General features: G+C 42.2%; 1 protein-coding gene across 14 annotated transcripts in view; it reads left to right on the top strand.

Moving 5' to 3' along the window:
• DST (dystonin) overlaps positions 1-13971 on the top strand; it is a 546107-nt gene that overhangs the window by 37680 nt on the left and 494456 nt on the right. For 13 of the 14 annotated variants that reach the window (XM_075861968.1, XM_075861975.1, XM_075861963.1 and 10 more), the window contains exon 4: positions 10454-10661. In XM_075861968.1, coding sequence (XP_075718083.1) covers positions 10454-10661 — 208 coding nt within the window. Of the gene's footprint in view, positions 1-10131; positions 10350-10453; positions 10662-13971 lie in introns of those variants that run through there. The other variant, XM_075861971.1, reaches the window with a different exon arrangement.

The raw sequence follows: 13971 nt of genomic DNA, 5'->3' as shown, positions 1-13971 counted from the left end.
AGGGGTATTATACTGTGTGTGGGGTCACTAAGGGGTCATTATACTGTGTGGGGAGGCATTATAGGGGCATTATACTGTGTAGGGAGGCACTATAGGGGCATTCTTCTGTGTGAGGGCAGATATAGGGGCATTATACTGTGTAGTGAGGCACTTTAGGGGCATTATACTGTGTGGGGGCAGCTTTCAGGGCACTATACTTAGTAGGGAGGCACTATAGGGGCATTATACTGTGTGACGGCAGCTATAGGAGCATTATACTGTGTGGGGAAATCTATAAGGGCATTATACTGTGTGGGGGCCACTAAGGGGTCATTATGCTCTGGGGCCCAGTGGGTTGGGGTCCACTCAGATGTATTTCACCCCTCTGTGCTAAACCCCTAGCTACAGCTCTGATGGCCACTGATGGGCGGGCCAGGTCACATGACCCACCGCCAGCGGCCTCAGCGACGCACTTCAGCAGGATACTTTGAATACGCCCCCTCCCCGCACAATTATTGTTCTTTTCAATGTTGCAGGGACTTATATTTTGAATGGAGCTAAATACTGGCATCTAGCTACGAATAATGTTGACATACGTCAACTAAGTAGTGGAGGTCCCATACATTAGTCTTGGCCAAAAGTGGGCCTCAGAAAGTTTGAGAACCACTTCTCTAGGCTATGGGTGTGGCTATGGATTTGTTTGCAATTTATCCTGTTCTTTATAAAATAAACAGGAAAATGCTTCCAATGTTACATTTCCAGCAACTGCTATAAGCTCCCTGCGGATCTCTATTATGTATTGTGGTTTAGTTGTACAATAGCCCAAACTGATATCTGCCCAGTCCTTGTTCTTTTGTACCAATGGTCTGATTACATTTTATAATGCAGGTTCCTGTTTTCCAGTGAGCTATTTCCTGTACATTGTGAGCCGCTACCCAATCCCATTATTGAAATGTTGGTCACGTTAATGTATTCACAATGTAAGTAAAATGAAAGAATGGTGTCCAGTACTCATGGGATCTGAGGACTTCAATGGACACAGTCCATGCTGTATTGACATGCACATATAGACAAAAGACAAATGAAAGACCTAATTATATTTTATCTGTATATTAAAACATATTAGTTGGAAATTACTTTCTTAAAGGAGTTTAACAATAGGATCAGAAACATCCATGGTCAAAAGGATCATAAAGACTGGAGACTGAAGTTCCCACTAAGGCCAAGTTCAGACGTGCCGGAATTGCTATTGATTTCTGCTGCGGACAGTCCGCATTGGAATTCTGCAGCAGCCGTTTTTTACATTTGTTTCTATACATTTTTAGGAAACTTAGTTCAGACGTTGTGGAAAATAACTGTGCGGAATTTAAGCTGCGGTGCAGAATTTTCCCTCCGCAGAATGCACATTATGTTGCGGAGAAGCAGCGGAATTTCACTGCGGATTTCAGCCTTTGCAATGCAAAAACTGAAATCTGTGGCAAGTCCGCTGTGATATCCACAATGACTGAATTACCTGACAAATATGCAAATGTTGATGCAGATTCGTTGCGTAATTGCCCCGAATCTGCACCAACATTTGCAGCGGATAAATTCTGCCACGCGTGAACGTGGCCTAAGAGGTCGTAGCCATTTAAAAAAAAAAAAAAAAAAAAAAGGTGAAGGGGAGATGAAAAAAAGAGCATATGATTATAGTGCAATGTCATGTTAGCAGTCTATGCTCAATGTAACATAGCCACCCGAGACCTGGATAAGGTAAACTAAAATGGTGGATTACAAAGAAATAGTGAGGGCATTCTGAAGGTCTCGATCAGTGACTGCCATTTAACCGAAACTGTTTTCTAGTGGGCTTTTTTAATCACATCAAATTTTTCAGTTTGTAAAAACATTTTAAAAAGTAAAAAATATATAATTTTTTTATAATGGTGGTGGTATGTAAACCGTGAGATAGTGCAGGGAACATTTCTGAAGCAGCGGCAGTGTACCACAGAGCTCTGTGGCCCCTTGTTTCTAGTAATTGGTGGAGGGCCCAACAAACCCTCAATGATCACTTGCTATGACTAGGGATATGCTGTCACTTGCTATGACTGGAAATTTCCTCGATAAAAGAATCCCATCATATATTTATATCTGGGGCAAGATAAAAGTGCACCTACAGATGGATGTAGCCATCTTTATCTTGACTCTGATAACTTGCTGCTGCCTGATATCGCACAACAAAAGCCATTGACAAGTCATTGAAAAAGTCAAGTTAAAGTATTTAATGGATTAAAAGTCAAGATAAATCTGTATATTCTTCATCATTCAACAGTTTAATTGGCAGTGTACTCATTAATATTTGCTGGACAAATACATTGCATATAAAAATGTGATATCAGTTGGCTGCAGTAATACACCAATGCTACAGATGGAAAGGTATCAAAGGAAATTATTTTAATAGATGAAAAGTCAGTTGCTTTGACGGTATTTGTAGAATAATATAGAATAATATTAATGTCAATGTACCCAATTCTTAACATCAACTATGTACTCTACACATAAAGTACAGAAAATGTTTGAAAATGAAGATATTGTATGGGCGAAGACAGTGAATGTTAAGAGATTGACTATCGGTCATGTATCAATTCAATTACGTCAGTTGTCTGGTGTAATTGCTTAGAAAAAATGACATTCATCATGAACACCATATGGTCTTTACTAAATGTTCTTCAACGCTCTTCTAATAAATGTGGTGAACAGCGCCAGATGAGACATGGCTTCCAGCACTGTGGGCAATATTGTCAACATGCGTACACCGTGTTGGCGAATACTCGCTACATTGCTTCTAGTGTCGTCCTCCTCTTATCTTATATGCCAGTCTTTATTTACGACCCTTTAGTATTGTGAATTATGGAGCTGCTTCAGAACGTGGTCAAATACAAGTGGTATCCCATGCTCTGTAACATTATGACCTATCGTTCAGGATATATTTGGTACCTATAAGACTGCAAGATTATTCTTACACATTACAGCAATTCACTAAAAATATACAAGAGGTTATGGTTTTTCTTTATATTAGGGATTTTAAGAAATACTTTGTTGGACATTTAAGGGTCATTCAATAGTAAGACGGGGGAAACTGCTGCTCAAACAGATCCCAACGTTTTTAGTGGGAATCCATTTTTCATATGTCCATCATTAAAGTCCTGACAACCATAATAAAGTATCATTGTCCCCTACGTGAGGGCAGCTGTCCGGACTGAATTATCTTATAACATGATTAGCATTCATATATTCCATCCATCCACCCTGCAAAAACCAAATAGAGAGCGACAATAATGTTTATCTATTGTTGCTTATATTGCACCACCAACATATTCCATAGCGCTGTACAGAGATTGTCACCATTCTCATCAGTCCCTGTCCCCAGTGGGGTTCACAGTCTAATTTCATAAGACAATTACCCTATCCATATATTTCTGGAGTGTTGGAGGAAACCCACAGTAACATCAGGAGAACATACAAACTCTATGCAGATGTTGGATTCCAGTGCTGCAAGTAACAGTCCCAACCACTGGGCCGCCATGCTGCTCCGTCATGTAATATCTCGCATCAATAAAATACATTTTTGGTATATAGGTCTAAATTCAACTAGGCAGTAGATTATTCATTTTGTCATCAGTTCCTAAGAAAAACTGAACTGATGACAAACAATGTGAACACGAACACAACCTAAGAAGTTTGTTTTATTTAATTTAGTATTTTTGCTAAGTTTTAGGCTGGGTTCACACGTGGCGGAATTTCACTTAAATTCCGCTGCGGACACTCCGCAGCGTTAATCCGCAGCGGAGCCGTTTGTCCATTGACTTACACTTTAATTTAGCAGTGTTCGTTTAGACGAGGCGTAAAATTCCGCTGCGGAGCATAGGCTGCGGAGCGGAATTTGGTGTCCGCAGCATGCTCTGTCTGTTGCGGAGCAGTGGCGGACTCATGGCGGAATTTCTCCATTGACTTCAATGGAGATTCTAATTTCCGCAATGAAGTCCGCAGCTGTCATGCACATGTTATGTGTGCTGCGGATCCGTCTTGCTTTTTTAACTTGACATTTCTTCATTCTGGCTGGACCTATGTATTTCTAGGTCTACAGCCAGACTGAGGAAGTAAATGGGGCTCCCGTAATGACGGGAGCGTTGCTAGGAGACGTCAGTAAATAGTCACTGTCCAGGGTGCTGAAAGAGTTAAGCGATCGGCAGTAACTGTTTCTGCACCCGGGACAGTGACTACCGATCCCAATATACATGTATCTGTAAAAAAAAATGAAGTTCATACTTACCGAGAACTCCCTGCTTCTGTCTCCAGTCCGGCCTCCCAGGATGACGTTTCAGTCTAAGTGACGGCTGCAGCCAATCACAGGCTAATAACAGGCTGCAGCGGTCACATGGACTGCCGCGTCATCCAGGGAGATCGGGCTGGATGCCGAAGGAGGGACGCGTCACCAAGACAACGGGCGGTAAGTATGAATTTCTTTGACTTTCACAAGGGAAAGTGCTGTCCCTTCTCTCTATCCTGCACTGATAGGGAGAAGGGAAGTACTTTTACCGCAGTCCGCAGCAGCTAGTCCGCATCAATTTACTGCACATTTTGTGCAGATCCGCAGCAGAATCTGCAACGCAGATTCTGTGCGGCATTGATGCGGACAGTTGCGGAGGAAATCCGCCACGTGTGGTCATGCCCTTATGCTTTAGGCTATATTCACACATCATGGATTTTCCTATGGCAAATCCAACGTAGAATTTTCAGAAGATCCGTGGCAGAATTCAGCAGCTGATACTCGGGCTTATGTCGCGGATTGGCCAGCAGCCATTCATTGAGATATTTCACAGCTTTTCAGTGTAGAATTGTAAAATCTGCAGTGCGTGAATCAGGGGATAAAATGGCTCATTCACATGCATTTCTGGTGGAATATGAGCGGATTTGTCAGGATTTAGGTGCAGAATCTGTGCCTAAATTCTGATAGAATCCGGAACGTGTGAACATGGACTAAATGTAGCAGAGTTATACGATATGGCCTTGCAAATCATTGTTTGACATTGCTTAGAGTCAGCCATGATTCTTAACAAACAGTATCAGAAACAAATGGTGTCATGGTAATATTCTGCCGAAGGAAATATATGCATGAATCCTTCAAGTATGACTACTACTGAGATAGACTAATATCACAATTTGCGTATTTTCAACAAAGATCACCCAGAAGGTGCAGAATGTATCATATTGTGATAGAAACAGTGTCTGTGGATGTCCTTGTTGCTGGAGGTTACCGGTTCTGTGACTTATATTGGATATGACATTTGAAAGTCTGTTGATCCTTTGTTTTTTTATTATCTGGATTCCTCTAATAGCACTGCCAAGGACTTGATGAACCCACGGAAGTGGACAAAATATTTAGCACATAATGTTCTCTACATCTTACACTAACAAAAGGTGGTTATTGATCATTTATAGGATACTGTGTTGGTTGAAACAGTATATAGCAGCTAAAAACAACGAGAGACCGTCGCCCCACATGAAACTTGAAACATACAATCTGGGAATAAATCGAAGCGAGGTTGCAGCACTTAGATAGAAAACATCTAAATGTATAAATGTATAGTATTTGGTATTTTATTAAAGTTACGAAAACATAAATGACATAAAACCAACGTGCAGTGAAGAGAATACATTAGTCCCAGCATATTCTGCAGCATATTACAATAGCAGTAAAGTGAATAATATTGAAACAAATCTCATCCAGATGCCACAGAAAATATTTGCAGAAAAAAACGTGTTTAAACTGACCTCCGGTGCGGATTCTCAATCTGCAGCTTGTCAGTTTGCCTTGCTAAAATGCTGCAGAATTTCCACACGGAAATTCTGCAGTATTTACAGTACATGTGAACTTATCGTATGAAAAAAAAAAGGACGGGTTTTTATGACACTTAAAAATGTTTTTCTTTTTTTTAAAGCCTATTTGATTATATTATATATTGGACATTTAAAAAAAATGTATGGTTGGAATATGATTGGCTGAATACGTCCAGTTTTTTATTAAAGGGGTAATCCGGGTTTTTTAAATTAATAGCCTATCCTTCAGATAGGCTATTAATATTAGATCAGTGGGGTCTGGCTGTTTGATGGGGCTGCGGTGCTCGTACGAACACCGTAGCCTCTTTATTGTTTACATGGATTTCATTTTTGTTTGTACTTGAACATTCGTAGCATCTGTGCAAGGTATTGCAGCACGGTCCTATTCACTTGAACGGTATTACGCTTCCAGACGCTATGAATGTAACGACGCGTGCAAGTACGAACGAAAAAGAGATCCATGTAAACAATGAAGAGGCTGCCCCTTCAAACAGCTGATGGGCGGACCACCACCGATCTAATATTGATGACCTATCCTAAGGTATTTTGCTCATCACATATAAATGATGTACAGTGAAGGAAATAAGTATTTGTGTAATGACCGGGGGGTAGGGAAACGGACAAGTGAGCCCTAATCTACCCGCCACTCTGTCCCTGCCTACTTGCAACGACCCGCCCTAGGCGACGGGGTACAACTGGGCGGCGGTCCCTGCACTCAGTAAGTGCACGACAAACACGACAAACATACAAGGGAATACAAGCAAGGGAAAGGGGCAGTTGCCCACGGCAACACCGTGAGCAACCAGAGTGGTGAACGAGCCGAGTCAAGCCAGGAGTGTGCGAGGTACCAAACGAAGAGCAGAAGAGTAGTCAGTAAGCCAGGGTCTGTATGGAGCAGGAACAAAATAGAAGGAGCTGTAGCTGGGCCAGGAAACCACACGAAAAAGAATAACAAGCAAGGAGGAACAGGAAATGCAGGTATAAATAGACAGAGGGCGGGAGCTAGCTGAGTCTGGCCAGGCTGCGATAGGCTCTCCCACTCCTAAGCCTGCCAGCCTGGGTGGTGGAAGCTGGAGTCAGTCTCAGGGATGTAGATTCAGGTGCTGACTGATTAATTAAGGGAGTTAACCCCGAAGCTGTGCCTGGCAGATCCTTTACAATTTGATCCCTTGCTGATTTTGTAAGTTTGCCCACTGTCAAAGTCATGAACAGTCTAGAATTTTTAGGCTAGGTTAATTTTACCAGTGAGAGATAGATTATATTAAAAAAAAACAGAAAATCACATTGTCAAAATTATATATATTTATTTGCATTGTGCACAGAGAAATAAGTCTTTGATCCCCTACCAACCATTAAGAGTTCAGCCTCCTCCAGACCAGTTACACGCTCCAAATCAACTTGGTGCCTGCATTAAAGACAGCTGTCTTACATGGTCACCTGTATAAAAGACTCCTGTCTACAGACTCAATTAATCAGTCTGACTCTAACCTCTACAACATGGGCAAGACCAAAGAGCTTTCTAAGGATGTCAGGGACAAGATCATAGACCTGCACAAGGCTGGAATGGGCTAAAAAACCATAAGTAAGACGCTGGGTGAGAAGGAGACAACTGTTGGTGCAATAGTAAGAAAATGGAAGACATACAAAATGACTGTCAATCGACATCGATCTGGGGCTCCATGCAAAATCTCACCTCGTGGGGTATCCTTGATCCTGAGGAAGGTGAGAGCTCAGCCGAAAACTACACGGGGGGAACTTGTTAATGATCTCAAGGCAGCTGGGACCACAGTCACCAAGAAAACCATTGGTAACACATTACGCCGTAATGGATTAAAATCCTGCAGTGCCCGCAAGGCCCCCCTGCTCAAGAAGGCACATGTACAGGCCCGTCTTAAGTTTGCAAATACACATCTGGATGATTCTGAGAGTGATTGGGAGAAGGTGCTGTGGTCAGATGAGACTAAAATTGAGCTCTTTAGCATTAACTCAACTCGCCGTGTTTGGAGGAAGAGAAATGCTGCCTATGACCCAAAGAACACCGTCCCCACTGTCAAGAATGGAGGTGGAAACATTATGTTTTGGGGGTGTTTCTCTGCTAAGGGCACAGGACTACTTCACCGCATCAATGGGAGAATGGATGGAGCCATGTACCGTCAAATCCTGAGTGACAACATCCTTCCCTCCACCAGGACTTTAAAAATGGCTCGTGGCTGGGTCTTCCAGCACGACAATGACCTGAAACATACAGCCAAGGCAACAAAGGAGTGGCTCAAAAAGAAGAACATTAAGGTCATGGAGTGGCCTAGCCAGTCTCCAGACCTTAATCCCATCGAAAACTTATGGAGGGAGCTGAAGATCTGCGTTGCCAAGCGACAGCCTCGAAATCTTAATGATTTACAGATGATCTGCAAAGAGGAGTGGGCCAAAATTCCATCTAACATGTGTGCAAACCTCATCATCAACTACAAAAAATGTCTGACTGCTGTGCTTGCCAACAAGGGTTTTGCCACCAAGTATTAAGTCTTGTTTGCCAAAGGGATCAAATACTTATTTCTCTGTGCACAATGCAAATAAATATATAGAATTTTGACAATGTGATTTTCTGTTTTTTTTTAAAAATATAATCTATCTCTCACTGGTAAAATGAAACTAGCCTAAAAATTCTAGACTGTTCATGTCTTTGACAGTGGGCAAACTTACAAAATCAGCAAGGGATCAAATACTTATTTCCTTCACTGTATATAGTTTGGCTACAGTCCTGCTAGTCCTTTGACCTTCTTCTTGTGTAAGGGCTTGTCCACACGTAGTGGAATTGCTGCATATTTTCCGTCCATAATTGCGGATGGAAAATACGCAGAAGAATACAGTAGCAGCAAAGTGGATGAGATTTAACAAATCTCATCTACACGCTGCGTGAAATTTCCAACCAGAAATTGAACTGCGGTGAGTATTTTCCGTATCGCAGCAAGTCAATTCCTGCTGTGGAAAGTGGACATAATTGCTGTTTTTTTTTTTAGAGGGGATGTCACAATCTCCTAGCATTGAAAAAAAACGCTGCAAAGTCCGCACCATTTTCTACAGTAAAATACACAGGTAATGGTGCATTTTTTTCGCAGTGGAAATCCTGCTAGTTTCTGCAGAATTGCTGCAAACTTTTTCTGCAGCAATTCAGTTACGTGTGGACAAGCCCTAACTGATACTTTGTATTAATCACAAATTCTAGAATGATCTTTGAATTATGGTAAATTATTGCTGCATATTGCCAAGTGCATGACTCACTATATCATTATTATTTATTGTTCAGCACTGGGAAACATGATGTCCGTAGTACTTTTTGTAAATGATAAAACACGAGTGCATCTTCTTAGAAAATATGTCATTGTCCCTTTTAATGGACGTGTTGGGTAAATGCCTATTAATTAGGAAACCTATCCAGAAAAATGTTCTCATTCACTCATAGTAATGTACATTATATATGGATCCCATGTCTATATATGATTTAACACAAACACCCCCCCCCCCCCATCTATTCTCAGGATCAATATGTGGAATTGGAGACATGCAATGATGCCCCACTCCTTTCCTATGTACTGGTGCTATAGGTGTGATACAAAAGTGGTTGGTTTATACTAGCAAATCATATACAAATCCCCAACTCTACCAATACTAAAGTCTGTAGCCACAACCGTCAGTTCCAATAAATCCACTGTCATTGTGGACACTTCCCACTGTTAATATGCAGTGTGATCTTTATATAAATATTGGATGGTTGTGTCGTTTTTATTTGTTTCTACACCTCATCCACAGCTCCTTCTATGTCATGTTTTCCTGAATCTAGTTAAACAGGTGTCAGAATAGGCAGATAAAATAGTGACAGCTCCTGGGTAAGATTCCTGTCCTGTGCCAGGTTGCCCAGAAATGGCAGCAGTCTGATCCTCATGCACTGGCAGTCCTCTTGACCAAAGGCAGATGTGCTTGTTATAATGAGGAGCGATGCCAGGACAGAGGCTATAAACCGAGATGAAACGTGTTTACTGGAGCTGTCATGCCAGTGAACTACTGGAGCTCCTGTGTGTGTATATATATATATATATAGCTCCTGGACGCTGTACAGCTCAGTCAGTTCCTGCTCCTCCAGCCATTGTCTAGAGATGCAGACAGGATATAAGTGGATCTCTAAGTGGGATGTAAGCAGGGGTCTGCAGCCTTGAGAAATCACAACAAAGGAAGCAGCCACCCTCCGTGTGCGGTTCTTTACTTAGTGAGCTGAGTACATCTCATTAGGAGTAGCCGGCACACATGCGGCTGTCCACTAGAGGGCGCCAGATGCTATGCTGTAAACACAGTAGGCTTGGTTGCAGTGGCTGGCTGAGTCGCTGGGCCGGTCAGTAGAGGAGATCGTTTGATTGTTGGGATCATTTCCTGTTGCCCATCCTCTCCCCAAGAGCAAATGATTTCTCAGCAGTCACCGACCTCCTGAATGTCACACCATGGTGAGTCACGATGATCATATGCCATCCTGTTGTGGGTACATGCCAGTCTGTGTATATTGCTAGATCATTGTATAATATACATTATCTGTGTGTTGTCTCCTCAGAGCTCGGGCACCGCGTCCTATCGCTGCTCCATGTCCTCCTCCGCTGACTTCTCAGATGATGAGGATTACAGTCAGAAGTCAGGATCTGCTTCCCCTGCCCCGGGTGATACCCTGCCCTGGAACCTGCCCCGGCATGAGAGGTGCAAGAGGAAGACCTCCGGGGCAGCAGTGCTGGACCCAGCAGAGAGGGCTGTGCTCAGGATCGCTGGTAAGGGGCACGGGTGCATGCATCCTGGCATAGAACAGCCCAAGTCATGACTTTGCATACAGAAATATCCCATGTTCCTCTATGTACTGTGTCTTTAGTATTCTGCATCATCACCTATCATATTGGAGTATTATTGCAGTATAAATTCATAAGAGACTTTACTTTGCTGCCTGGCATCTGACAAGTTCATATTTTATTGCAAGAAATGTATGAGATGTTTTGGGGCAGGTTCCTTCTATTTAGAAAGCATTGTCATGATGGCCTGGCAGCTGACTGGTTAATGCATTGTGGTGACTAAGCTTTTTCAGTCCCATTCTTTTCTGTGGGCAGTGTTATTGTGTGCACAGGAAACTCCTGAATCAGTGTATGGTCCACCCTCATGTGTTACCCCCCGTATTAAATGTGCCCTTATATGCCAATAGCACAAACCAGACCTACACAATGAGCTTCATTTATTCACCATTATATAACTAGGGCAAAACATGATGATCATACCTGGATTATTCGTCAAAACAGAACTCACCTTTATAAGAGAACAATATGGTTTTCTATTCATGCTTCTATATTTAATATAATAATATAGTATGAAATGTATTATTATTATCATCATCTCCCATCTATGGGCGAAGCCTATGTTATAGTAATTTTTATTGGTTATTATATATGAAATAAAAGGTTTTTATTTATTATTTATTAAACATATTGCATTATATTAACGATAGAATGCAATAAATAGAAGTGTATATATATATATATATATATATATATATATATATATATATATATATATACAGTGAGGTTATGATTATTTCTAGGAGCGTGTTTTATAACATTCCCGAGCTGTTGATATGAACATCTCTGTAATTCTGTTTCTGAAATATTTATCCAGCAGTTTAGTATATCCGCTCTGGCTTCTAGTTGCAGGAGATAAATGATGACATGTGATGGTATATATTGGCTGGAGTGAAGCTCCACATATAACACTGGCTATATAGTCAGCACATTTTTTTTTATTCCCTATTTGTTTTTAACTTTGTTCAATGTAATGAAATCTCATGATGATCTCTAGAAACTGACAACAAGCAGGCTAGCTGATATTAGTGGTTTTTATTATTCTGATGTGTCTGTCTACAAAGTATTGTTCTGAAAGAGCTGATTGTCACCTCAAGGCCTTGTTTACACAGTGCAGTTTTAAAGGTAGTTTTTTTTTAATGGAGAGTCCTGGATTCTGAGAAAGGAAGTTGCTTTGATCATTTTTAGATGCATGGCCGTCAATCCATGGACAACCCGAGTCTACCAGATAGAGAACTGTCGCTTATGCTCTTAAAGGGAGGTCCCCAGCTGGGAACCCCCTCAATGATGTCCTAAGGGCACGTTCAGACGTGGCGGAATTTTTCCACTGCAAATGAATCTGCAGCAACATTTGCATATTTGACAGGTAATTCAGACATTGTGGATATCACAGCAGACTTGCAACAAATTTCAGCTTTTGCATTGCAAAGGCTGAAATCCGCCGTGATATTCCGCTTCTTCTCCGCAATGGAATAAGCATGCTGCGGAGGGAAAATTCTGCACCGCAGCCTAATTTCCGCACAGTTATTTTCTGCAACGTCTGAACTAACCTTCCTAAAAATGTACAGAAAGAAATGAAAAAAATGTCTGCTGCAGAATTCCACTGTGTAATTCAACAGCAATTCTGCCACGTGTGAATGTGCCCTTAGGGTGGATTCACACGAACGTGTATTGGGTCCGTGCGGGCCGCGTGGTTTTCACGCGCCACGCACAGACCAATACAAGTCTATGGGGCAGTACAGACAGTCCGTGCTTTTTGCGCAGCGTTTGTCCGCTGCGCAAAAAGCGCGACATGGTCAATATCTCCGCGTATTTCGCGCATCACGCACCCATTGAAGTCAATGGGTGCGTGAAAACCACGCAGGTCGCACGGAAGCACTTCCGTGCGAACTGCCTATTTCGCGCACCAGCTGTCAAAAGGATGAATGTAAACAGAAAAGCACCACGTGCTTTTCTGTTTACAAACATCCAAACGGAGTGTCTTTGAGATGAGCGAACCCGGACAACCGAACCGAACTTCACCGGGTTCGGCCGAACTCGTTTTGGCCGAACCCGGCAAAAAAAATTCCGGTACGTGACGTCAGGAGATAGTCACTGTCCAGGGTGCTGAAAGAGTTAAACTGTTTCAGCACCCTGGACAGTGACTTCCGATCCCAATATACATGAACGTGTAAAAAAAAAAAAGAAGTTCTGACTTACCGATAACTCCCGGCTTCTTCCTCCAGTCTGACCTCCCGGGATGACAATTCAGTCCAAGTGACAGCTCCAGCCAATCACAGGCCAAGCACAGGCTGCAGCGGTCACATGGACTGCCGCGTCATCCAGGGAGGTGGGGCCCGATGTCAAGAGAGACGCGTCACCAAGGCAACGGCCGGGAGGGAAGTTCTCGGTTTGTACGAACTTTTTCTTTTTTTTGAACAGGTTTCTCGATATTGTGATCGGCATTCACTGTCGAGGGTGCTGAAAGAGTTAACTGCCGATCAGTTAACTCTTTCAGCACCCTGGACAGTGACTGACGTCGACTAGACTCATCTTTATGATGGCGGCTGCGCGAAAATCACGCAGCCGCCCGCGCATCATACATGGATGACACACGGAGCTGTCAAGTGGTTTTTGCGCGCGCAAAACGCCACGTTTTTTGCGCGCGCAAAAACGCAACGTGCGTCTGAATAAGCCCTTACTTATATTTCACCTCTCATTAGGGTAAATCCTGCTAAAACAAATTAAAAACACTCCTCTCTTAAAAATAGAAGGCAAAAACAGCAATGTTTGAACAAGTCTACCTCTCAAAAATACATGATTAGGTGTTAAGTGTATATATGTATATATATATATATATATATATATATATATATATATATATATATGTGTGTGTGCCAATGACGACAAGTACAATGGAGACAAATACTAAAAATAACATCCGTTAGCAGCAGCTAGCCTGATTGTTGATGGTTTCCATGGAGTGACAGGAGATAAGTGGAAATGTAACTCCTGTCATTAGGTTTGGAGCCGCTAAAGCACCATCATGTCATTATGCAGCTGGGGTTTAGGTTGTATTTAGATGAGCGTTGCAAAACTCATCTGTGTTTCTTTAGGGAAACACTGACGTCCATCGAAAAAAAAAATGTCCTGCTTTCTTTTTAGAGTCCCCTAGCAACTCATCCGTGAAAAACGGACCACACTCAGATGACTTAAATGGGCGAGTCTAGTAAGAAAATCGGACCAAAGTAGTGCTTGC

The sequence above is a fragment of the Rhinoderma darwinii genome, chromosome 4 (genome assembly GCF_050947455.1).
Source record: "Rhinoderma darwinii isolate aRhiDar2 chromosome 4, aRhiDar2.hap1, whole genome shotgun sequence".
Classification (NCBI taxonomy): Eukaryota; Metazoa; Chordata; class Amphibia; order Anura; family Rhinodermatidae; genus Rhinoderma; species Rhinoderma darwinii.
This window is presented reverse-complemented; position numbering and strand designations above follow the sequence as displayed.